Source organism: Curcuma longa, chromosome 20 (genome assembly GCF_044706935.1).
Source record: "Curcuma longa cultivar G26 ecotype Majalengka, Jawa Barat chromosome 20, ITB_CL_G26_1.1, whole genome shotgun sequence".
In the NCBI taxonomy this organism is placed as follows: domain Eukaryota; kingdom Viridiplantae; phylum Streptophyta; class Magnoliopsida; order Zingiberales; family Zingiberaceae; genus Curcuma; species Curcuma longa.
Window position 1 is genome coordinate 6,199,266 of NC_133880.1, and position 26,194 is coordinate 6,225,459.

The 26,194-nt window shown below is 35.7% G+C and overlaps 5 protein-coding genes and 1 pseudogene across 5 annotated transcripts; 4 read left to right on the forward strand and 2 right to left on the reverse strand.

The window, feature by feature from the left end:
* The first annotated feature begins 871 nt into the window (after positions 1 to 871).
* LOC141813958 (protein COFACTOR ASSEMBLY OF COMPLEX C SUBUNIT B CCB4, chloroplastic) lies at positions 872 to 2,437 on the forward strand. Its single transcript, XM_074701961.1, has 2 exons — positions 872 to 1,740; positions 2,250 to 2,437. Exon 1 carries the CDS (start codon positions 888 to 890, stop codon positions 1,737 to 1,739), a length of 852 nt encoding a protein of 283 aa, XP_074558062.1. The 5' UTR covers positions 872 to 887; the 3' UTR covers position 1,740; positions 2,250 to 2,437.
* A 4,811-nt stretch (positions 2,438 to 7,248) lies between these two features.
* LOC141813702 (28 kDa ribonucleoprotein, chloroplastic) lies at positions 7,249 to 8,888 on the forward strand. The gene is made up of 4 exons (XM_074701677.1): positions 7,249 to 7,740; positions 7,986 to 8,087; positions 8,180 to 8,452; positions 8,636 to 8,888. Exons 1-4 carry the CDS (start codon positions 7,318 to 7,320, stop codon positions 8,687 to 8,689), a joined length of 852 nt encoding a protein of 283 aa, XP_074557778.1. The 5' UTR covers positions 7,249 to 7,317; the 3' UTR covers positions 8,690 to 8,888.
* Positions 8,889 to 9,424: 536 nt separating this feature from the next.
* On the reverse strand, positions 9,425 to 12,190 carry LOC141813807 (uncharacterized). The gene is made up of 2 exons (XM_074701791.1): positions 10,768 to 12,190; positions 9,425 to 9,750 (listed from the first exon to the last, which is right to left on the reverse strand). The coding sequence occupies exons 1-2, from the start codon at positions 12,188 to 12,190 to the stop codon at positions 9,725 to 9,727; spliced, it is 1,449 nt and encodes a 482-aa protein (XP_074557892.1). The 3' UTR covers positions 9,425 to 9,724.
* Positions 12,191 to 15,394: 3,204 nt separating this feature from the next.
* LOC141813461 (uncharacterized) lies at positions 15,395 to 16,082 on the forward strand. Its single transcript, XM_074701429.1, has 2 exons — positions 15,395 to 15,746; positions 15,825 to 16,082. The coding sequence occupies exons 1-2, from the start codon at positions 15,395 to 15,397 to the stop codon at positions 16,043 to 16,045; spliced, it is 573 nt and encodes a 190-aa protein (XP_074557530.1). The 3' UTR covers positions 16,046 to 16,082.
* A 298-nt stretch (positions 16,083 to 16,380) lies between these two features.
* LOC141813462 (monothiol glutaredoxin-S10-like) lies at positions 16,381 to 20,182 on the forward strand. The gene is given in 6 exon segments (XM_074701430.1): positions 16,381 to 16,499; positions 16,502 to 16,706; positions 16,797 to 16,870; positions 17,814 to 17,888; positions 19,079 to 19,105; positions 19,890 to 20,182. Coding segments are annotated over 6 exon segments (540 nt in total). The 5' UTR covers positions 16,381 to 16,414; the 3' UTR covers positions 19,964 to 20,182.
* A 1,452-nt stretch (positions 20,183 to 21,634) lies between these two features.
* LOC141812945 (uncharacterized) lies at positions 21,635 to 25,141 on the reverse strand (annotated as a pseudogene).
* Between the last annotated feature and the right edge of the window lie 1,053 nt (positions 25,142 to 26,194).

Consider the following 26,194-nt stretch of genomic DNA (forward strand, 5'->3'; position numbering starts at 1 on the left):
ACGATAAATATCATTTCATATTTGAATTGCAACTCTCTTTCATTGCATTAATTATTCTTTGATTTCGTACTTTCTATGATTTGAAAATAAAATAGAATCTTTATAAATTTCAAATTTTAATTATTATAAATAAGTTTCATAATTCTCAATATTATTTCTTTTAACTTATTTCCATCGTGTCTTGTGAGTTAGTTTTTCAAGGGATGTTTCATCATATATATGATTTAGTATTATTACGACATTCTTCAATAACTGGAGCAATTTTTAAACAATATTGAAAGAAAGAAAATAAACATTTATATTTACTTTCTTTTTATCCATATTTCATTGTTTGTCACTTCCACTAACTTTACTATTCTCAAAAAATTTTACATTATTAATTTTTATTATGATTTAGATAATAAAATATATAAATTTTTTCGTGTGAATTATAAATTCTTACTTATCGGACAATCTCAAACATGTATGTGTCACATAACTCAACTCAAAAAAGAGTTTTTGTTAAAAATTTTATGTTTGAATTATGGATTGATAGGCTAAAAAGTAAAAAAAAAAAAATTAAAAATTTTAAATTTAAATTATAAATTAGACAGATTAAGCTTGCAAACTCATTATCTTTTTTATTTTAATTTTAAATTTAAAAAAAAATTCTTAACTCGCGAATTAACTTGAGAACCCGCGAATTAACTTGAGTCCACTATAAACCGTCGCATGGGCCCAAGTGACCCAAAATAAACATGGAATACTATAGTCTTACCATGGCCCAATTTTGGCCCGTTAAAAGGCCCAGTTAAACCCTTACGCTCCTCCCCTATAAATACTTGGATCCCTCTCTCCCCCATGAATTATCGTCGCATTTCTGTCTCTTCTATCTCATCCCGTTCAAGATGCTCTCGTCTTCAACGCTGAGATCTCCGGCGATTACTCTGTCTCCGTTTCCTCTCCGCCCCCTTCGATCTCCATCATCGCTTCCTCTCTCTAGATCCTCTTTCTCTTCTTCCCGATTTTGTCGCATCAATTTGAAACCCAGACGAGATTTTGTGGGCGATTGGGTCGCCAGCAACGACGGAATCGTGCGCAGCTTGCCGATTTACGTCGGGGGTCTGTCTTTGATTGCAGTTCTCCTCAACCGCGTTTTTTCAGGCATCGCCTTTGTGACCGACGCATCCAGTTCACAGTCCAGAGCAGACATTTTGGCCCTTTCGTTGGCGGTGATCAACCTCCTTTCTGGTTTTGTGTGGTTGTCGATTCGACCGAAATCTGTTGCTATGGTCATTCCTTGTGGCGTGGAGTGTAGGCGTATGAATACCGGTATTGGGCATCTTGCCGTTCGTGAGTTGCAATGGGTGTGGGACTCCATTTCATCCAGCACTTGTTGTAGATCCTTGGTGGTGATTTATGGAGGCGATTGTCTTCTCCAAATTGGGGCCGCAGCCGTATCCGAAAATGATAATACCGCTGCGATGGCCGTTGATGTCCATGATCTGCTTAAAGGATCGCTTTGCAAGAATGTGATGTCATCTGGAAAGCAGAGCTACTTGGCAAACCTTTCTCTTTATCCAGGAAGGTCTGAGCTGCCCTTCTTTCCAAGTAATACCCAGTCAGTCATCTTACAACCGCTTGGAGATAGGGGAATTATTATCATTGGTGGTGATACCATCAGAGGCTTCAATAATATTGATCAGGCATGGATAACACTTGTGGCGGAAAAGTTGGATGCTAGATTGTCGAACTCTTGAGGTATATGATCATGCTCATAGTTATGATTGCTTATGAATTCTCTTTGTGAGTAGTATTTTGCTCTATAGGAATAGTTTTGGATCACGCAAAACCAGAAAGATGATCTTGAGGTATATGATCATGCTCATAGTTATGATTGCTTATGAATTATCTTTGCGAGTAGTATTTTGCTCTATAGGAAGTGTTTTGGATCACGCAAAATCAGAAAGATGATTTTCTTCTTAAATTTCAAATAGAAATGACATAATCGTAGTGTTGTCATACAACTTTTTTATATGACTCAAAATTTGTGTTAAAGAAGGGTTTTCTTCTATTTCATTCCTGGCCCTCAAAGTGAGATGAAAACTGCCGAAGTTGAATTCAGTTGACGAACGTTTTCTTTTTTTTTTTTTGGCACAATGAATATTAAGTAAAGTTTCTAACATGGTTAATCCTAAAGTTACTGTTGAAATAAATGTGAGATTTTTAATTGTCATGCAAATGCTGATTTGGTTCTGCTATTTTGATAGGAAGAGGAGGAACAGAAACAGCAAGCAAAAAATTTCTTCTGCCAATTGTGTTCTAGTTGGCTGCCACAGTCAGCAGTCTAGAAGTTCACGGTTAAATTATATATGTCAAGGGGATTATGAACGCATGAACCCATTTGGTCCTGCTTGCATTGGTGATATGGTAGTGGCCACGATCAAGTCAAGGAAAAGGTAAGCCAAATTTGAAGAAATTTATCTTGGTTTGTCTTGAGGGCATTTGTTCATCTATTTTCTGTGGTTATTACTGCACTATATTGACTGCAATGTAGTTTTATTTTAGCAATTCTATTTTATTTATTTGAAGTGTTTGTTATAAGAATTAGTCATTTTAACTTTAATTGAAGGAACAGTATGGCAGTCTTACAATCATTGCCTCTTTAGAGGGCAATGGAATTGGCATTGTACCAAATATATTGGGGCTAACCTAGTAAATACCCGTATATAGTTTCCTGTTTCTGACTACTCTTCCTATCAGCTGCTTTCATTCTGGAAGAGTGGCCTGTGTTTCTTTTGGGTCATTCTCTAGACAGAAGCATATATTCAATTGTCAGTATTACGCAACATGGTGTTCCATAATGGCATCGTGCTACCTGTCTCTGATAAATTTCCATGCTTCATAAGAGAATGAAGCAGGCCATGGATTTGTGTTGCATTGATTTTGTTTTGGCTAGATGAATTTTAGCCTAATGCTGTGCCAGGAAAGTTCTAGCACTTGTAGTAGTCACCTGCGCCATCTGGTCCAGATGGCTTAGGCTGCGAAATAAGTTTTATTTTAGAGTGTCTAGGATTGATTTTTTGGTGGGACTGCTGTGATTTTTACTGGTTGAGCATTTTGGAGCCTAGGACATCTTTGGTTATGTTTGGAGGTTAACAAAATTATATTGCTTGTAAAGAAGGGAGTTTTCGCCTCAAGAAGAGTATTTTTGATGTCCAGGAAGTATTTGAGGAAGTGAGATTGTTCTTTTTTCTCATTGGTGTTGTGAGAGGAGTTTAGAGTGTATTAATGGGATATTACATCAAGTGTGGATATCGATTTGTTGATGTTTGTTGTATTTTTCTCTCATACAGTAGGCTTACACTGAATTATGTGAAATTGTTTTGGTTTTCTTTTGTGTGTGTGTGTGTGTGTGTGATTTTACCAAGGGAGGCAAATTTCCAGCTTATTGACTTGCATTCACATTCCAACATGATTCTGTGGATATTACTTTCTTTTATTGGAATTTCATCTATAGTTTCCTTGTCATTTTATTGTCAGACGATATTAACTTTTTATTTACAGTTATTCTAACTAACTAATGGCATCTTTTCTTATCAAGTTTTATTCAGTTATTGCTCCAAAACTAATACTCTATCATTACTTTTTCAGATGAGGCTGCACTAATTGAGGTTTTTCAAAGAACAAGAGAGTATTTGTTTCTTAAAGGCATTTGCCCATGAATGAAGCTATTCTGCCTCACCTTGAGCGGACTTCATCCATGGTATATTCTCTTATTTGATCTTCCATGGCTGTCATTTTAATTCGCCTTTCTTCTTATGGTTCCAACTAGGGTTGTGTTTTATCTTTAAGAAAGATGAGTTGTCAAGATAAATCAAGAAAAAAATATGTTTCTCAAAAAAGCTTCATAACGTGGCATTGTGAAGGAGGTTGGTGTCCAGGAGGAGGAAGGCATATAGAAGTTTATTGAAGGTGGTGCGATGGAGAATGAGGTTACATGGAAGCATTTAGTTGGAGTAGAGAGATGATGAAGGTTACATCGAGGTAGGTAGGTCATCAAGGACAACAAAATCATTGCTAATAACATTAATATTTATCCTCGTAGTGGTTAATTGTAATTTTTTAATTACCTTTTCATATATGATCGTAGAGTCGACCGTATAGAGCCACTGGAATAGTAGATTCCATCTTTTACTATAATGATTGAAATATATAATCTTTTTTGTGCCATCAACTCATTGCCTTGATTGTATATCTCCATTGACTTACAGTAGGCGTTTGGCCTAGTTCAGATAAAGGGTAGATGTAGTACAATGTCTTTAATCCCTATGTAGCGGAGGTTATCAAGGCAAAGCCATTAAGTTAACAACATAATTGCTGCTACCGACGTTAGTTGACTCAGCAAAAATTATGATAATTCTTCGTGATTCTAAATAGGGGTGCAAACTTATATAGAGTCAAATTATGATAATTCTGCAAGCTACTGGAGCATAATTGAGTTTGTTAGAGATTTACAGAAGAAAATAAGAGTATATAATATCTTATTAATAGTTCGATTTACTTGACTGTGTGGGATCGTTGGGATGGTGATCCCATCTTTTTATAAAAGAATAATATATAAATATTAATATTTTAATTCAAGTTTGAAAAATATATATGATATTTAAATTTGATTTGAGATTAGAAAACATTAATGATTTATGGCTCGAATTTATGTTGAAATGAAATTTGTATTCGAGTTCAGCTTGAGTTCCTCATTTAAGTGCAATTGAATTATAATTTAAAATGATTTAAATTTGAATTTGATTTAAATTATTTAAATTTTAATTTAAGCACATTTATATTAAAAAATTGATTGGAGTTCGACTCATGAAATTTTTATGAATAATTAAATAAAATATTATAAATTTAATTTTGATTTAAAAAATTATTAAATATGTTTGAATTCAATATAAATTCTATATTTTTGAATATGAATCAAATATCATTTGAATCGGTTAGAACAAAATTGTGAACAAGCTCCATTCATTTGCACCTGTAATTCCAATTCTTCTCCACACTTCCACCTCTCCTTAATTCTCAACTAAATAAAATTTCTTTCCTTCTCCTTAAGTATTATATTATTATTTTTCTTTATTTCCTCAATCTTATTTAATTCAATTAAATTGAACTATGACAACAATCAGAGGTGAGTATTCGGTTAAAACTGAATCGATCGAACTGAACCGAATTAATCAAAAACTGAATAAATTGTTTTTTTTCGAATCGATCGAATTTTTCAATAAAAATCGAATAAAGCAAATTGATATTTTATCGGTTAATTTGATTTTCAACCGAATTAATCGATTTTTTTAAATATTATGAATATTTTACTAATGAATTAAGGATTTATAAATTTATTTATTTAAAATGTATAAATTATTTTTCTAATTTGGTTTATTCAATTTAACCGAATAAGAAATTTTAAAATCGAAACCGAACCGAATTAACTGATTTTTTTAGAAAAAATAATTGAAATTCTGAAATAACCGAATCGAATTAAAAATTCGGTTTGGTTTGATCGGTTTATTCGGTTTAACCGATTTTTTGCTCACCTATAATCGCGAGAAGAGGGGGAAGGGAAGCGGAATCGCGGCGAGTGGAATAGGATTCAGGCTCGGTTAGTTCACGACAAAAAAATTAAGAAAGAGAGATGTTATCAAGTATTAACAAAGATCTCTTACCACACACAAAAATTTTATCACAAGAAACTAAAATTATCAAAAGAAACCAAGATCAGTCGCACTGCAATCTAATCATCGTCGACGAAGTAGAGGTGGGCTTGCCCCAGTGGTGCTGCAGGCGGTGCTGGTGCTGCAAGCGATGCTGGTGCTCCTATGGCAGCAATGACCGCGTCCGCAACGGCCTGGGCCGCGTCCGCAACGGCCTGGGCTACGTCCGCAGTGGCCTGGGCCGTGTCCGCAATGGCCTGGGCTGCGTCCGCAGCCGCCTGGGCAGCGTCCGCAGCGGCGGCATTGCGACGGAGGGTACGTCGTTTACGACGATGCATACGAGGCATGCGAGGAGTCGTGTAGTGTGGGGAGGGAGGAAAGGAAAGGCGGGGAGATTTTTATAATTCTAAAAATAATTTTATGAAAATCAAATGGACATTTAAAAAATAAATTAGTGAATAATTAAAGTACAATAACTAAATTAGTTAAATGAAAAAATTACGATATTAATTTAAAAAAAAGAAGGAAGATGATGTGGTGGTGGATAGAGGTGAACAAACAAATCAGTTAAACTGAATAAACCGATCAAACCGAACCGAATTTTTAATTCGGTTTGGTTATTTCAGAATTTTAATTATTTTTTCTAAAAAAATCGATTAATTCAGTTCGATTTCGATTTTAAAATTTCTTATTCGGTTAAACCGAATTAGAAAAAAAATTTATACATTTTAAGTAAATAAATTTATAAATCTTTAATTTATTAATAAAATATTCATAATATTTAAAAAATCGATTAATTCGGTTGAAAACCAAATTAATCGATAAAATATCAATTCGATTTATTCGATTTTTATTGAAAAATTCGATCAGTTTGATTGGTTTGAAAAAAATTGATTTATTTAGTTTTCAATTAATTCGGTTCAATTCAGTTTATTTCTCTTTTTTGTTCTGTTTTCCTTTCGTCTTCTTTTCCTAAATACAAAGATGCAAGAATCTAATTGAACAGAGATATTCAACTTCTTTATATTCATATAAAATTTCATTTCGCCCTTGGACATAAATAAAAATGTTTAATATTAATTTCTAACAAGAATATTTACCCCATTGATTCTCAAAAAATCTCATTGTAAGTATCAAATCAAATTTTTTTATAAAATCATATCAATTATCTTTTAAAATCATTCATCTCTGAAATTAATCGATTGAAACAATTGAATACCTAAATTATATATATATATATATATATATTCATTCAATCATCAAATTCTTTCTTTACTCGACTTTCTTCCTAATAAAAAAGACTAATGTCTCTCTTTTTTTTCTTTCTTTTCTTCCTTCGTCCAAATAAAACACAACATATGAAAAAGGAAATAAAGGGCAATTAAATGCAATATTTAAGTTATAAAATTAATAACCTTATCACAAAATCCAAAATCCACCCACATCCTTCTCTATTGGATCCCAACCCCTCCACGTCATCCCAACTCTACCTCACTCGCTCTCGATAACCCTCTTCACCTCCAGCTCCACCTTCTCCTCCTCCTCCTCCTCCTCCTCCTCAGCCCTCGATCGCCATTAACTCCGTTACCACCACCATCAACCAGCAGCTGAAGCCCACTCACCGATGGCTTCTGCTTCAGTCGGCTCGTGCTTCTCCACCACCATCACCCCACGTGCTCTCCCCTCCAAGCTCCCCTCCTCCGACGCTGTCCTCCTCCGCCTTCCCCTCCCCCTTCGCGCCTGCCGCCCACAGCACCTCCTCTCCGTAGCTCACCTCTGCAATCCTCAGAGCTTCAGGTTTCCGAGGACCTTGGCAGCGGTGGCGCAGGACGAGGCCACCGCCGCGGCCGTCCAAGAGGAGGAGGAGGAGGAGGAGGAGGCACCGGAAGAAACAGGGGAAGCAGAGGCACAGCCGCTGGAGGAATCCACCGATACTGCCGCTGCGGCTCAGAAGACAAAACTCTACTTTGGGAATCTGCCTTACAACTGCGACAGCGCGCAGCTGGCCGGCATCATCCAGGAGTGCGCCAGCCCCGAGCTGGTCGAGGTCGGCCTCCTTTTCCCTTCTTCGGTTCTTAGTTTTCATCAATGATTTCTTCCCTTTCTTTCTCCTAAGAAAAAAAACCTGCTCTATATGATTCAAAAGTGGTGTTCTTCTGTTGGATCAATAGGTTCGACAGTCCAGTTTCGGTTTCAGAAACACAATCGAAACCACAAATTTGAAATCTTATAGCAAACAATTCTGCTCTTTTGCTTAACCAGGGGGGTTTACCATTTGGACCCTGCTTTCAGGTGCTTTATGATAGGGACACTGGAAGAAGCAGAGGGTTTGCTTTTGTCACCATGAGCTCTGTGGAGGATTGTGAACAAGTCATAAACAATCTCGATGGAACTGTAAGGCCCTAACATTTGTAGCAAAATCACACTGATCGATCTTAAACAGTTCGAAATCAAGGTAACTGTGTGCTTATGTTGTTCTACTACAGCAATTCGGTGGCAGGTCAATGAGGGTGAACTTCGCCGACAAGCCAAAGCCTAAAGAGCCATTGTACCCTGAAAGCGAGCACAAGCTCTTCGTCGGCAACCTTTCTTGGTCAGTCACTTCGGAGGTCCTGACTGAAGTGTTTCAGGAGCATGGAAATGTGGTCGGGGCACGGGTTCTTTACGACGGAGATACAAGTCGGTCTCGGGGCTATGGCTTTGTCTGCTATTCGACTAAGGAAGAGATGGAACATGCCATGGAAGTTCTCAACGGAATGGTAATCCTAGTTAACTACTTCATGATTCTGAGTAACAAGCTTTTAACATCAAAGGAGATACCAATGAATTTGGCAATCCTTATGCTAAACCTAATGATATGGCCTTGCATAGAGTTGTTCAATGACTGCAAACACCTTCATAAGATTCAACTTGATGACGATGATTCGTTTCAAATTGTGCAGGAATTAGAAGGTCGGGCATTACGAGTCAGCTTAGCTCTAGGAAAGAAATCCTAAGAACAAACAAACAAACAAACAAGAATTGGTCATATATATTCTGAAGCAAGGTTCCACTGTCATGAAGAGAAGGTTGGGCATGATGTTGAGCACCCTAATAAGAGGAAACACAACTTGAAGATTTATTTTTCATGCAATTTTATCATGCATCATGTAATTGAAGTATTGAATCAGGTACTTAATTGAAGTCATGTAGTTAGAGCTTTGACACTTTCAGTCAATCTGCTTCTGCAATAAGATGCATTTTTTTTAATAAAGTAAAATCAAACCAAGAAAAATAATTTATGTATTTTTCATCCTTGATTCCTTGTTATTCAAAGTTTATTGTGTATATGTTATTCAACCTTATTGTCTATTCAACCAGACAAAAAAGATTACAGATTATAATAAACTTTTGCGACTAGGACTTAAATTTCTCTATGCCTATCAACATAAAGTAGTCGAAAATAGGTAAAGTTTCTAAATAATTTTGGCACATACTTATGGAGCAAGTTCTTAAGTAGTTGAATCAATGATGAGCATCAATACTCCACGACCTTGCCTTAACAATCCATTTTTGTTGAGACATGTAATATTATTGTAATAATATCAAGTTGAGTTTATTGTTTTCAGAATTAGATCCCACAACAATATACTCAAGCTACAGCTAGTGTTCTTGCTAAACCTCAAAAGTCATGTAACAAAGCTCTGAAATCTCTATTTCTTGACCTCTCGAACATTATGAACACTTCCAGAAACTAACAAAATCCACTTGATTGCTAGTAGTTGGAAAATAAAATAAATATCAGCATGAATACAGTTCAACCTCACATAAATTTCAGCATTTAATAAGTAAAAAAAAAAAATAATAGATAATTGCATGCCTTAATAATGCTTCAAGTAATCTTTACCACAAGATATATCACCATCAGTATCTTCAAAGCTTCTCTAATCACTTTGATTCCTAATTCAAGTTGGTGACTATAAATTGTCGCAAGTAGTTTGCCGCGTGTCATGTCTAAGAACTAGCAAACAGTGTCTAATAGTTGAAGCATCTCATGTCTTGACTTCAGACTGTCTTCCTGCAAAAATGTAGCAGTTATAAGTAGAATACAAAATGGAAATGAAAAAGAAGAATATCAATTTAGCAATTTTAAGTAGAATATAAAAGGGAAGTGAAAAACAAGAATATCGCAAAAGCTAGGCATTATCTACATAGATGTTCACAGAATAATATAGATGTCTTTAGGAAGACAAGCTTAAGTATGTGTGAAGGTTAGACAAGATGTTTATGAGACAAAAGGCAATTTTATCAGGAGAATTCCAATGCAAAGAAGAACTTCATTGTTAAATGCAATTGAGCAGCAACTGTTTAGTTTAGTGTCAGTCTATGGTTTTGGTGACCAAAGGAATCGATTGAAGAGTAGTGATAAGTTGCCATTTTGATGCCAAAGTTAACAATGTAATATGCATCCTGGAAGTTTAACAAGAAAAATGCAATACAAATGGCTAGAAAGAAGAAATAGTTTTTCTCTCCATTAGATGGCAGTGCTCATTTGGTGCTTATATACGAAACAACGAGAGAATAAAACGCTATTTTATTAAGTTACAATAGCACTTCAAAGTGATTTCTAAGATGATCAGCTTTTTAAAGGGCGCTATTTAGATGACATCTTGAAAGTAAAAACATAAATATCCAAGTATTCATTTTGTTTTTAGGAATAGAAGTTCAAATCTAAGAATATTCAAAAATCAGCATGAGACTTGAAACATGCATGAGAGTAAAAGGTGAATTCTAGGAATGTAATATCTAGCAAATAAAAAAATGTAAAAAAGAATGTTAAATCAATTTGGATGATTTTTAGAAAGAAACACTAAATTTACATCTCACAAACATCAGTCACAACTATCTGAAGGATTATACTAAAGATTCTCTAGATTTCACTCTCTATATAAGCATATGGATTGTAATTCTAAACGAGGTTGATGTTAGAGACATTTTAACACACTATTCATAAACATGTAAAAGAGAGAGTAATCATGAAATTCAAGTAGAGTAAATTAAAGAAAAGAAATTCGCTAATGAATTGTTTTGTTACCTATCCTTCTCTGCAGTCTCATTCCGCTACTATGAGGCTTCTTCTTTACATATGAGCTATTCCAATCCCCTCCATCTTGTGCATAGTAATCCATTGGGTAACCTGCATGTGTATCACTTTTACAGTTGCAATCCGATAACTTAGAACAGGAGCAACTCTCTTCTTTACAGGTGTTTGGCTCAGTGTTTACGGACACTCTCGCCTGTTCCTTTTCCCACCAACCGGGAACATATCCCAGCGCAATGTCCAACTCAAATGTTGTCAGCAAAGGCTTGGTGAAGCCCTCCCCCCAATCAATTGAAAGTCTTGGGCAAGCAATTTGTACCCAAGCATCTATGGAGTCCCCAAACAGCGCAATTCTAGTAGGTGATATCTCCGACATGAGCACCGTGGTCGACTCAAGACCCTTCTCCTCCATATGCTCCAACACTCTGTCCAATACCCTTGTATTACCCTGCCTCCCGAGTGTTCCGAGTATGATTCCCCACCTTTTGGCTTCCCTGGCTGCCAAAATGGCATCTTTCCTTGCCTTCTTCATCCCCTGATGGTCATATTGCTCGAGAACCAACACGCCGAGGAATGGATCATAGCGGAATGCAGGGATTTCAGGATTGGCGATCATGAATGCCTCGAGGTGGAACCGGCCATCCGCCACAAAGACGACTGCATCGATACCCTTAGACCGGGGGATCGTCGGGGCGGTACATCCAAGAACTTCGCCAGGGGAGAGCGGCTTCGCCTGGGGGACAGTGATCTCGTAGCCATCGGCCGAAAGGAGTGACCTTGCAGCATGCACGGCCGAGACAAACTGGATGGTTCCGGCGAGGGCGAGCTTGGACGAAGAAGGGAAGGCGGAACGGACAGCCTGGACGAGGCGATCGGTGTCGACGCGAATGTCCACGAAAACATAGAGGACAGGGAGGCGCGAGGTAGGTACGGGGACGAGGCAGGAGTGGCCATAGTGGACGAGGAGGTCGGCGGAGAGTGCGGAGGCCGCGAAGTCGTCGAGGCAGCAGGCGCCGTAGGTGGGGTCGGCGAGGATGAGGACTTCGTCGAGGCGGGTGTCGGCGGCCGATTGGAGGATGTCTGCGATGGGAAGGGCGTACATGAGGAGGCCGTCGGGGAGCTGGAGCGCGGGGCGGCGCGCGCCGGAAGAAGCGATGCGGTGTACGGTCTTATGGACCTCGAAGTCATAGTTGGACGGAAGGAGGGCGGCGGCGGCGTTGATGGCGGGATCGGAAAGGATCGACTCGGGGATGTGCGATTTCACGAAGCGCTTCGGAGCCGCAGCGGAGATCCGCTTCGGCGCGGAGGAGGAATCGTCGGAGCCATCAGCGGTAAGGTTAGGGTTTTGGTTAGGGAGGGCGTAAAGAACGAGAGGAGCTGCGTTGGCGGCGGAAGACGGCACCTTGTCGGTTTCCATAGCGGCGGCGCGGTGGTGGATGGCGGTGAGGGTTCGATGGTATATAAATCCTGTCATCGAACGGGGGTTGGAGAAAGGTAATTTGTAATATGCCCCTCGTAACTTAATAATTATCAATTCATCCTCAAAGTTTCATTAATGCTATAATATCTTTTAACATTTCTATTTTACTATCAGAATATCTATATTGAAAATTAAAATATTTATTTTCTTTTCTAAATTATCCCTAAAATCAATTTCCTATTAGTTTTGTTATCAAATTTTAGAGTTATTTTAAAAAAAATAATAGAAATTTAGGGCATTTAGAAAATTACTCAAAAAGAAGGCATGGTTATAGAAATTTACAGTTTGATTATTACATGCAAAAATAATGAGGGAGTAATCTGGGTCGTTGGCTCCTGTCATGGGGTTCAACGGAGCGGCCGCCGGCGGAAGCATCATGAGGCGGTGCAGCATCGCCGCGTCGTACCTCTCCCCGTCGCATCCAGCGCTTAGGCCTCCTCCCCGTGTGCAGCGCCGTCTCTGACCAGGAGCTGCTCCTCCGGAATCCGCAGCGGCACGAATTAAGCGCTCGGTGGCCAGCAGATGGCAGCGGTGGCAGCCACGTCCTACCCGGCCTCTAACAGGGAGCCCACCAAGCCTTCACCGGCCGGAGGAAGCTCCTCCGAAGGCTAACCCCCAGGCGCCCGGCACAGGAACGATGAGGCGGCGGAGTTAGGGCTCCGCGAGGAGGCCGCCGAGGTCGCCGGCGACACCGTTGATGTGGAAGGCACCAGCGGACGCTGTCGGAGAGCAGAGAGCATCCCCATCGCCGACGCCGCCCGAGTTTACTGAACCTGCTTCCACATTCCAGCGACGATAGCTTATTAAGGTCGATTAAATAAATTTTAACAATTCATTAAATTTTAAAAAATAAATTTGAATAATTTTTAGATTTTTAATGTTAATGAAAAAAAAAGTTTGTTTGTGAACATAACTATATTAATTAATAAATTTCTTATCAACTTATAAATAAATTTTAAAAATTCAAAAATAATATGAAATTACTTCACTGAATAATGTAATATAATAAAATATATTAAAACATAACACAGAATATTTAAGTATGTACTATTTATAACTGTAAAGTGGAAAAGAAAAGGGCATACTAATAGAAAATCTTTCTCTCTATTTTTTTATAGAAAATATAATTATTAATTATCTTTATTTATAAATAGTCATGTCTATCCATTATCATCGTACTATTTGAAGATGCAAATAATTCATTTTACACAAAAAAAATCATTGAATTAGATCATGAATTATTGGTCTACGAAATAGGCCATCGATGTTGTCACGATAATAATTGTCAATCAGATCTACATATCTATATATTATTGATATTTTAGGGGGGAAATATTTCAAAAATTATTGACAAGTTTAGGTATATTACTTTATAAATGGACGTTGATACACCGAGGAAAGCTAATCCCATATGGCATAGTCAAGTCAAATATTAAGCTGATAATCAAAGTCAAATTGAGCTTGGATCAAGTTAAGCTGAGTTCAAGTTCGATCAAATTGAATTTGGGTCAAATTAGCATCCAATAGAAAACCTCAATTGTCAATCTTATCCGAGTTGGAATTTGGAAAATGCTGATTACCAAAGGACACGGTTGACACCGATCATCAAGAGATGTATCTCTCGGTAAGTAACTAAAGAGGTATGCTTTTGGGAATCATGATCATCCTCTCACTATCTATTTAAAGATAACCGATTACAACATTAAGGCAAGTATGTGCATATATATATAAGTTTAATTTAAATTTGGTAGATAATATGTTTTTAATTACGCATATTGTTTTGATACTTAAATAAGTTTAGACATGTTTTTTATATATAAAAGATTGAAGATTGAATTAATTATTACTAGAGATTCAATTTATTATTATTTTAAATGTTAGGAATAACAGGATATGCTAAATTGGGTACGATTTAAATTTAGTCGAGTGCTTAAGCATAGTATTTATAAAAGATATAATATATATTTTTTAAAATGGACGGTTTATTATAAAATTAAAAGAGCATTAATCTAATTTAGTTCAATATTATTCAATTAGATAATTTTAATTAAAATCATTACAACTTTAAATATTTTAATTAAACTTATTTTGATCAACTCTGGTGAAGGCTAAAAATGGTCCAACAATACTTCAAAATGCACACCCTACCGTCAAATGAGCATCCTTTAAATTATCAAAAGATAGCCTATCGAACATGAATTATCTAAAATATCATTAAGTTGTTTGATTGTTCTAATTTTTTATTTCTAAATTGGATTTTAGGATTCATGTCCTAAACATGTTCTATTGTGTAGCAGCTAATGAGTAATTATTATACATTGTAGTAGTTAATAGGTAACTATTATACATTATAACAATTAACTCGTAGATGTTTCACCAACCTATTGGTCATGTGATTTTTTTATCATTTAAGGATGAATATCTAAATAATACTATATTTTTAAATTATAAAAAATTAAGAGGACTCATAAGAGTCATTAGATGTAAAATTAATAGATATGATCCACTATAAACTAGTCAGTTATTACAATGATATCAATAATTATATTAATTTTGATCCCTTAAGATGAATATCTAAATTAAATAAGTATTCAAATATTAAAATATTAATTTTGATAATAAAGACATAAATAAAATCGGCTGTGATTTAATATTTTAACATTATTAAAATAAATTTGATTGATCTTGATTGAGAAATAAAGAAGTTAGGTCGATCAAATAATTTAAAATATTTTAGGAAATTTATATTCGACAGGGATGAAATTGGCAAGAGCTGATGCGTTGCTTGCAATCTCATCACAAACAGGGAAAGAAAACAGGGGAAGGCGTGCGATCGGCGGAGAGTAATAAATAGGATTCATTTCGGTGTCAGAAACCGACGAAAATGGTGCAGGAAAGAGTTTGACTATCGTTTCATCGGCGTCTTGTCGTCCCTCAAAGATCGGGCCAGAAACTTTATTTATTGTTATCGAGTTTACCAGAGGAATTAAATCATACTGCAAGATTTCGAGTTCATTTTCAAAGGTAGATCGTTAATGATTTCTGAGCGCTATATGACAACAAGAAGGAGTTCGAGTCTCTATCTCCCTCTTCCATTCCTTCTCAGCGAGCTAGAAGAAGCAGAATGGTAGTTTGAGTCCCATGGGAAGTGCACTCAGCGGCGGGAGGAGGGATGGCCGGCGGCTGGCGGAGGAAAGGGAGCAACTGCGGGCGAAGGTAGCGGCGCTGGAGGAGGAGCTGAGGGAGGCGCGCAGCGCCGCGGCGGCGAGGGCCGAGGCGTGGGAGGCGGAGCGGCGGGAGAGGGGGGAGGAGACAGGATTGCTGCGGAAGCGGCTGAAAGAGGCGGCGGCGGCGGCGGCCAGGGGAGGCGCCGGCGAAGCGGCAGCGGAGGAGGAGGAGGCGCGGCGGGAGGAGGTGGTCGGGAAGTGGAGGCAGCTCTACCTCGCCATCAAGACCGAGCTCGACGAGCTCATCCAAAGGACTCGACGACAAGGTGACGAATTATTATTTTTCTCTCTCTCTCTCTCTTCTGTCAATCGCCTCTCAAAGCTTTCAACCATTCGAAAACAAGGCACGATCGAGCAACTCCAGAGGGAGCTGAAGGCGAAGAAAGACGCGACGGAGATGCTGCAGTCGCGCGTCGAGGCGATGGAGCGGGAGGCTTCGAAACGAGACCGAGAGATCGACATCTTGAAGCAAAGCTTAAGGATTCTGAGCAACGACAAGAAGAGCCGCGTCGGGAAGAATCAAATTCATCGCGTCGACTGGAGCACTCCAAAAGCTCTCCTGTAGCTCGATGTTCTTGTCGCATTTATAAGTGCGAAATGGAGGGAGGGAGAACGAGGTTGTTAATTACTTTACTTTAATGAGAATAAACTACTTTACAGTTATTTATTTTTTACTTTCTTAAGCTTATTTTTAAAAATATAAATATTTTCAGTATTAAATGATCGGCTTGCAACCGAAGAGGATGATTTGGTAAATCGTCCAATGTTAAAGGGCTTATTTGTTAAAATATTATCAAAATCCGATTGAATATTTTGATAAATCCGAATTTTCTGAACTAAAATGACGGTCTATTTAATCCCGACTTCCAGAAGTTTCGCCACGTCGTCTATCGTCTCCCTTCTCTCGATCACCCGTCGGCGGAGCTAAGAGGCCATGGCAGCCGAGAGCCACTTTGCCCTAGCGAGAACAGCTGCGGCCGACGCAGTGTTCCGCATCCCGCCATCCCTCCACAATGCGCCCCTCTTCCACCGCCGCTCCCGACCGCCTCGGCCGCGGTCGCGATCTCCCAGGCGGGAGGGCCATCGACGCGACGCAGGTCCTTTACCGTCCGATCCATGTCCTCTCCCGCCTCGTCTTCCTCGTCCTTCGGATCGCGGCTGGAGGAATCGATCAAGAAGACCATAGCCGAACACCCTGTCGTCGTCTACTCCAAGACCTGGTGTTCGTGAGTTCTCGTACCGTTCTCTATTATGTTTCAATCACTTTGTCGATGCTCTGGGACTTGATTAATTTCTGATGTGTTTGGGGATTGGAGGTATTCGATGGAAGTGAAGGCGTTATTCAAGCGGATTGGTGCGGAGCCATTGGTTATCGAACTCGATCAACTTGGTAAAGTTGAATTCTTCTATGGTTTTTGATCGTAATTATCACAGGGTTTTACTTGGTTTAGTGTCATGCTATTGCCATATCAAATTTGCTTATTGTTTTTTCTGCGAGATGAAACAATACACATAGCACGGAACTGTGCTTAAAGGGGAGGGAGAAATAGGGTTAGAACTTGTGTGAAGGCCTCCTTCACATAAGATCTAGTGAAGGGGGCTTCTTCTACTGACGGTAACTATTATTGTTATGATAGGTTCTATCAATATTTATTCCCAGCGGATAGGTGTTACCCTTTAGCATAAAAGGTGCAACGATTTAATTATAGTAGGTGCTACCCGTAGGCGTCCCTTCAATTTATCATAATTGGTACCATTTTTTGTTCCTAGTAGATAAGTTGCTACATGTTAGTTATCTTAGGCACCACCATTGTTCATTATGGTACGTGCTACTAGTCTTAGTTATACTAGGTTATGCCATGTGCTACCACTTAGTTATGATAGATGTCATCATTTTGTTTCCCTTCCTAGAAGGTATGTGCTACGATTTAGTGCTTTGAGATTTAGGCATGACATGTGTTAGATGAAGAAGATCCCCTTCACTAGATTTTGTATCAGGGGATGCTTCACATAAGTGCTAACAAGACGAAGAAGCAATATTGACATGGATGAAAGAGGGAACCCTCGATAGAATGATGCAAAAAGAATGTTTAAGAATAGGGGAAATTGTGGCAGAAACAATCATAGATGAGATAGAGAGATAAAATTTACAAAGTTTCTACCTAGGAACGGGAAAGGGTTCATAGCTTGGATCATACAATTGTAAATTGTAACAAAACTTCATTTGGGTTGATAGACTTTTTTGTATGTTTTGTTTTTGACACTACAATGTGCTAAAGTATTTGCCAATCTGTTAAAATACTTCTGTAACCTTTGCTCCCATTGCATTTCAGGTCCTCAAGGGCCACAAATACAGAAAGCATTGGAGAGAGTGACAGGGCAATTTACTGTTCCTAATGTATTCATTGGTATGACAGCAAGATTTAAAGACACAAGCTTCACCCATTGGATCTTTTCTATTTTAAGTTCTTCATGTTTTTATGCAATTCTCAATCATGTGAATGGGAAACATGATCATGGTATCTACCTCCTTCACTCAATACTCACAAAAAGCACTGTTATGTTAATACATATAAAGATCACACAAAATGCTGAACTGCTGTTGCTATTAATTCCAAAACATTTGATGCTGATTGTTAGAATCGTAGTACTTGTTTCTGAGGATCAAGTTAAAAAAGAAACAATCTTAATCATTTGCAAAGGCCAGCATCATATGATTGATTTATTCGCCCAAATCCACCGTAACTTCATAGTTCTGTTTTCCACTAAAGTTGCTGTTGAAGTTTGAAGTATGAGGTTTTTAGTCGTGTTGATTCCTAGATTAAGATTGGTGGAACTGAAGTCCATTCACATTCAAGGTGTTTGAGTCATTTTCTTAGAAGGAAAACAAACAACGAAGTGCAGTTTGATTGGCATACAGTTTGGAATCTATAGAGGTCTCATTTATAACAATTTTGTCCATAAAATCAAAATTGTGTTTGTGATTTCCTTCTTACTTCTAGACCTTTGTTTTCATTGTCTCTTTCTTTTGCATCTCTCATGTTATTTGCATCTCATATGTCATTATGGCATGGCCTACTTAGATGAAAACTGACTCATTGACTTGCTAAGCTCAAACACCTACTTAAAATGCTTAAGCTAAAGCTAATAATAGCTCACTCATCCAAACTTATAAAACCTAACATGCAAGACTAAATTAAAATATCACAATCACCTCAGTTAAGGCTTGTCATCCCTTGAAGACCTACAGTTTTACTCAGCTTAGAATATTTCTAATTAGTAACATTAATACTCAATGGGGGCTATACTATCAGCAGTTACTCCTTTTCAGTACCTCAAGGCTAAAATGCTCAAACCTAGGTTAATAGTAGCTTTTATGAAGTTTATAAAACAGTTTGTTAGTCCGTACAAGTGGGATTAAACTGGGGGTGGCACATTTCATCTTTGCAAAGGTGGTCTAATCTCTTCTTAGTTGAGCCTGCGATATTGCCCTTGAATAATTAATCATAGGAAATGGTCCGTTTACTTAATCACATAAATTTGGGAAAGTAGGCAAACAATTTTTGCGTTGATTGACTAAATTTTTTCTATGATGCAGGAGGCAAACATATTGGTGGCTGTACAGGTACTTTTCTGTTACCTTTATGCTTTAGCTTCATTTGTGGATAATGATTCTCCAACTTTCCAGTTTTCTTTCAAGTATGTGGGCATGTCACACATTTATCTTTGAAGTGATTTCTCAAAGAGGGCATATGCGTTGAGTTTTTTTTTTTTAAATCACGCACTCTACTTTGTTTTTAGACTCTGGAACTCGCATCTCTATTAATATTCAAGCTACCAATATTGATATTTATTATGTTAATCATTCATATCATTGGATTCATGAGAGTGAGATTGACAACGTAAAATGTTTTTGAATTAAAATGGGTTTAAAATGTTGACAAAGTTGAAGACCTTTCCAACTTGAGATTCCGATAATTGAAATTCTCATGAAGATGAGATTTTTTTTTTAATCAAATGACTTATTTTGGGTTGGTAACTTTCCACTTGTCAAAAACATTAGATGAAAGTATGTTTTTAGTCTTTAAACTCTGGAATTCACATCTCTATCAATATTCTAGATAACAATATTGATATTTATTATGTTACCTAATGATTCCTTTGGCCTTTTTAAAAACATTAACATTTTCCACTCTAATCAATTCAATTATTCTAACAAATAGAAACTATTACCCTTGAACATTTTCATTATATGTCAACTTATTTTTATCCTTAATTGCTCTTCACCAACATATAATACAATTAAACCGCCAAGACGATCTATGTACTGTTTTCTTAAAATCATTTTTAGTGAAGTCAAAAAGTAATAACCATTGCTATGTTTCATTGGACCATTATTTCTGCTACAGATACTGTGAAACTTCATCAGAAAGGGGAGCTTACTACTCTGCTGGCAGAACTAAACACTGGCGCAGAAAATTAGCTGTGCAATTTTTGCATCTTTATCTATGCGAGGTACATCTGTTGCACCAATTGGTTGATGTTTTTTTTTTTGTCAAATCGGAGACTGTTCCGCGATGTTGGGATTGTTGTTTGGTGTTTTTTTAATTTAATATTTTTATCTGTTTAATAAACTTTACTAGGTTTTGTACTTCTAATTTACTGTAAGTCAAGGATTAAATTATTAAGGTACCTTTCTAGATGAATTTCAGTTCCGGTTGGGTTGTATCTAATAGTGTGAATTAAATTTGGATTAGAAATTATGATTAATCTAATACTAAAATGCTGATTATTGACGTAGACTAGACTCAATGATATATTCTTTTTCATTTTTTAGGTGAAATTGTTCATGATTTTAACTTTCTCTATATATACTTCCATTATATTTTAACCGTTTTTCTTACGTTTCTCCAAAATTCTAGACAAATTTAAAGCAATTAAAAAAAATAAGTTTCTGTTTTGAAAAAAAAATCAATGATGTATATATTGAAACTAATGTTAAATAAATAGAAATATAAATTCATTACAACAAAGAAGGCAAAATCCTGTTTAGAGATATTGCATATGTGCTTTGTGATAACATATCACGAGAATCCTGTTTGCTTCACTAGATGGTTAATCAGCAATTATCTCCCATTCAATGAACTTTTGTGCCTTTTAAATTGATGAAAAATTTCAAACTCTATTTTTTATGCAAACAATTTGATTAAAAGTATTTAGCAATTTTTCTTATGATATTACCTGAATAAATATAGTTGTTATAGATGATTTCATTGATTCTTTAGTAGAAATATTACAAATATAGTGTAAATATTAGAATAAATTGTTATGATTTGATTCACTAGGCGTTTAAATTTATCTGTCAATAAAAATTATCATTGATAAAAATTGAATCAGTTAAATATTAATATGTTTGTGGAGGATTGAAAATTATTATTATTATCATTTAAAAAATCTAAAGTACAAAAGGAGATGTTCAAATGTTAAATTAGTTTCTTTAATTTTAAATTATAAAGATTTCTCTTTATTTTTTCTAAAAAATTGTTTTCCCTCTCTCTCTCTATATATATTTGCAATGTCTCGTGTATTTTAAAGATCAAATTGTCTAAACCTGGAATGCACACGACAGGATATAACTAGCATTAACAAAAAAGATTTTGACCACTTCAAACATATATTGAGATTTTTAAATCCAAGACGTTGAACTAGAGTCGGTCCTGGTTGTCCAAGGGCCCTGAGTGAAATTATAATTTTTGGACCCTGAATGAAGCGAACCAAAGAAACCATGATCAAATTTAATTCTTATACAATTTTATAAAGGACAGATTTTAACCTTCCTAAATTTCATAATACAATTAATTTCATCTTTAAAAAAATTCCAAACTTGTTTCTAAATACAACTAAAACGAATTGTGTAATGATATTATAACACTAAGAGCCTCCATAAGTTGGGACATCATGTAACTTGATACTGAATTACAACATGAACAAGGGAGTCTTATTTTCTATTCAAAGAATATTTAGGGTGAGAATGATAGAAATATCATCCCTAGGGAACTTATAAAAGCTAAGGAGCTCTACATTAAATTAAGAGAATGTCAAGCACAACGGAAAGTATCAAATTTCAAGGAAAGCCATCAACCAACAACAAATCTCAAAGCTCCATTTCTACAAGCTCCAATAATTCAGGATCATCTACAACATCAACCTTGTTTAAGAAACATACAAGTGATGGTACACCCACTTAAGTGACAAGGCCAAAATTGAATTAATATAGATAAATATTCCAAATAGTGCTTAAAAATAAAATCAATTGCAATGACAAGGAAATCTTACTTGGCGAGCAAGAAGAATATGCTCCTTTGTTTGAGGCATTGGTCCATTAGGTGCTGACATAACGAGGATACCGCCATCCATTTGAGCAGCTCCAGTAATCATATTCTGTTTTTGAACAAAAGGATAAGATATAGACTAATAAAGATACTCCTCTTCAATTTTACTATGAAATGTTAACATGCTCATAAGAAGCGATATGTTGAAGTTGTTTATATTAAGATAATCTATACCAATTGACTACTGAACAAAGGAATATAGCAGTGCACAATCTTCTTCCAAAGAAGCATGCATAAACTAACAAAGCATTAATTATGAATTTACGATTAAGAATTCACAGAATATTCGATTCAGGCAAAATTTTCTGTGATTTTTTTGCATTTAGCAGGATCCAACCCGAGCCATGATTTGATGTCCTCTTGGTTTATGGAAGTGGCCACTTGAGGAGATGAAGTCATTTGGTATGGTTCTCTTGCATAGATCCTGAAAATTTTGAGTTAGACCAATTAAACTAGCTGAAACAATCAACCACTTCTTGTGCATTTGCAGACAAGGATTACTTACCGATCCTTTCTTTTCTCAAGGAATCTTTGGAGCGAAACCTTTCTAGCAATAGGAAGATCTACAGTTCAACAATAGAACATAGAGATCAGTAACTAATCATACAAGTATACTATCATCTTGCATGAAATTCCAATAAAAAAGCACAGAGGTAACTCATTTAAAATATTTTCGTAATGCATTTTTAGAGGCAAATTCATCAATGATAGCATCATATTCAATATTTTCTAAAATATTCTTTTCAATACATAAAATTGCTAATCCATTTAGCCTATCTTGAGTCATTGTAGTCCGTAAATAAGATTTTATTAATATTAATTTTGAAAAACTTCTTTCGGCAGATGCCACTGTTATATGTATTGTCATTAATATTCTATAAGCAATCATCACATTTGGAAACATATCTATTTTTTTAAAAAACTCTAATATTTGAATGGAAGATTATTTTTTATTTGTTTCATAAGATTCACTTGGTAACATTACTTGTAAAACTTGTAGTTCTGAAAACATATATTTTACATCAATATCTGAAGTGTCACCATTTCTTAAAGTATTTTTAAGGTTCACACAAGAATTCATCAATTCATCATAATCCAATGAAACTAATTTTGCAACATCATACAAGAACCCAAATATAGATTCAAAATATTGCAACTGTTCAAACCTACTTTTCAATTGCCCAAGAGCAATATCGATCACTAAAATAAAATAATCTACTCGAAAAAATTCTTTCGGTGATTGATTTTCCCTTTCAGTGTTTACAATCTCATCAAAATGCCTCTTTCTATAAATTTTACGTTTTGTAGAAAATACAGGTTCAATTTCCATATCAGATGTTATTTTTTTTGCATCAACCATAGCAAAAGCAAAATTATTTTCTCTATATTTTCCAAAAAATGAAATAAGACCAAACAATTATTTTACAGCAACATCAAGATGCATATCTTTTGATTGTAATTTTTTGCTAACTAAGTTAATTTTATGCAAAATATCATGCCAAATAACAAGGCTTAATATAAATTCAAAACTTGAAAGTTCACTGGATGCTAAAGTTTCAGTATCTCTACTTAATTTGTTGTCTTCACTTATTTCTGCTAATTTAAACAAAGCTTCTCTAATTTGGGAAGCTTGAGATAGTATTGTTTTAACTGTTTCAATATGACTTTTCCATCTTGTAGTTGACAACGATTTTAAAGTTAATCCATCAATATATTCAAGCAAAATATTCCATCTTTTTGTTGAATTAGAGAACACGATGTACATACATTGACATGCTCCAAAAAATGATTTTGCTTTAGCACAAGAATTTTGTCATGTCACAAATAACTAAGTTAAGAGAATGAAAATCACATGACATGTAAAATGCTCTAGGATTAATATCAAACAATCTCTTTTGCACACCTTGATTTTTGCCTTTCATATTAGATCCATTATCATAACCTTTCCCTCTCACGTTATCAATATCAAGTTCTAAAGATTGTAAAACAACTTGTAATTTCTTGTAATTCGTTGAAAAGACCTAAACCAGTTATATCTCCTACATTTAAAAATTCTAAGAAGTACTCTTCTATTTTAATTGGAGTGTCTGAAATATCTACACATCTTAATATAAGAGTCATTTGTTCTTTGTGACTTGCATCCGGTGTACAATCAAGAATTACTGAAAAATATTTTGCCTCTTTTACTTTTTTAATTATTGCATTCTTGACTTTGAAGGCTAGCATAGATATTAACTCATTTTGAATTTTATGACTAAGATAATTATAATGAATCTTTTTATCTTGAATAAGTTGAAAATGCTCTTGCATTATTGGATGAAAATCTATAATCATTTCAAGTAGACTCAAAAAATTACCATTATCATCTTTATAAATTTTGTCATGTGTACCATGAAATGCCAAATAATGTATAGTAAGACATTTGACAACAACAACTATTCTTAACATAACGTGTTTCCAATGTTTTATGTCTTTTTTAATTTGTTCTTGCATTTCTTTGTCAATTGTTGATGTTTTCTTTAATCTCATTTGTAGTTCAACAAAAGCTCTCAGATTAGTGAGGTGTTCAACATTATTTTTATGTTGTTTAAGCTTGTCACATAAATGTTTCCAATCATTAACTCATTCTCTTGCTAAATTACTTTTAGTGTGTATTACTTTAAACAATTTACAACAAATACAAAATATTTTGTCTAACTCCTTCGAGTACACTAACCATTTTCGATCACGAGTTTCACCATTTGGTAACATTTGAACATAGTAAGTAGGAGAAAAGTGTCGAGATTCTTCCTCTAATTAAGGAAATTTAAGAATATATTCTCTTTTAGGATCTTTTTCCACAAGTAAATCTCTCATTTTTGTATCAAGATTATCCCAAACTCTTGGATCAAATATGCTCAAATTATATCTTGGTGTCGAACATTGATATTCGTTTGTATGCTCATCATCACAATAATTATCAATATCTTTAGTTTTGTCAATTTTAATTTCATCTAAATCATTAAAATCTTTGTTCTCTTCGTTCTCATTTTCTACAAATTTCTCATTTTCATCACTTTCGTTTCTCACAAATTCTTCATTTTTGTCATTCTTGTTTTCAACAAAATCTTCATTTGCATTTGATTCATTAGTTAAAATCTGAACTAGGTTTTTCGTTGTGTCATGTGATTCTTTACTAAAATATTTATTCAATGATCCTCTTAAGCTTTGGGTTATCTCTTCCTCTTTTTTCTTTTTTATCTTTTTTGATATCCAGATAGTTGTTTCATGATGATAGATATTTATGAACAATAAGTAATAAGCAATAAGCAATAAATAAAGAACAATAAAACCTAATATGGAGGGACACTTTTGTGGCGTGTGGAACTGTAGAAGTAGTTGTGGCCTGTGGGGCAGTTCGCGGCAGAGATTCACAACCCGTGGAACTGTAGAAGAATTGAAGAGTTAAGAACAGCCTTGGTTATGATAAAGAACTTATAAAGCAATTATATTCTTTTTTTCATATAGATCAAATTTTACTCCTTTTACTGGAACAAGTATTAAATAATTATTTTCTGAAAAGTGCTTTTGGATTAGATTAAAATGATTAAGAAATTCAGATAAAGAACATGTATCTTATAGGGTAGGTTGGTTGAACATCTACTTTGGAATTTCCTTTCAACCACAATATAATGCAAATCTTGTCTCATGAGAACCATATTTCCTAGTCCAAGCTGTTTAATCCCGTGCTAAGCTGTGAGAACCAAAGTTGTCTCATGATTAAGTAAAGTGGAGGAGGACCAATAGAGAGAATGAGAGATGAGTGGCAGGAAATGATTGAGGCGTTTATAGAGAAAGTAAAGAAACAAAGCAGAATGAAGGTTCTCATGAGATAAGAATTCAAGGCTATGAATGTGGAAAATATGTTTAATACTTTTCTGTTTTCTCAATCATGAGACATTGAGATAGGATTTGCATGGAATTTTATAGTCTAACACAGCTTGGCACAGGATGCACACCCCTGATTAATTCAAGTCCATGAATAAACCTGAAATCACATGCCTTCAAAAGCCCGAAGAAGCTTGGTGAAAGATCAAAGATGGATACTTAAAAATGAAAAAAAAATTGAAAATGGACAATGTGCTACTATAAGTGTAAGATTGTGAAGAACCTTTTGGTTCTTTTCTTTTTTTTTCTCCATCCATTAGAAATTAAATTAGTTGTCCACCAAGTGTATCAATCTATTTGACTATTCCTACTGTACAAAGATACATACCTGTCCCTGTCGCTTGTTGGGTCTTCCTTCCGGAGAAAGGATGAGGAGTCACAACTCGCAACCAAGG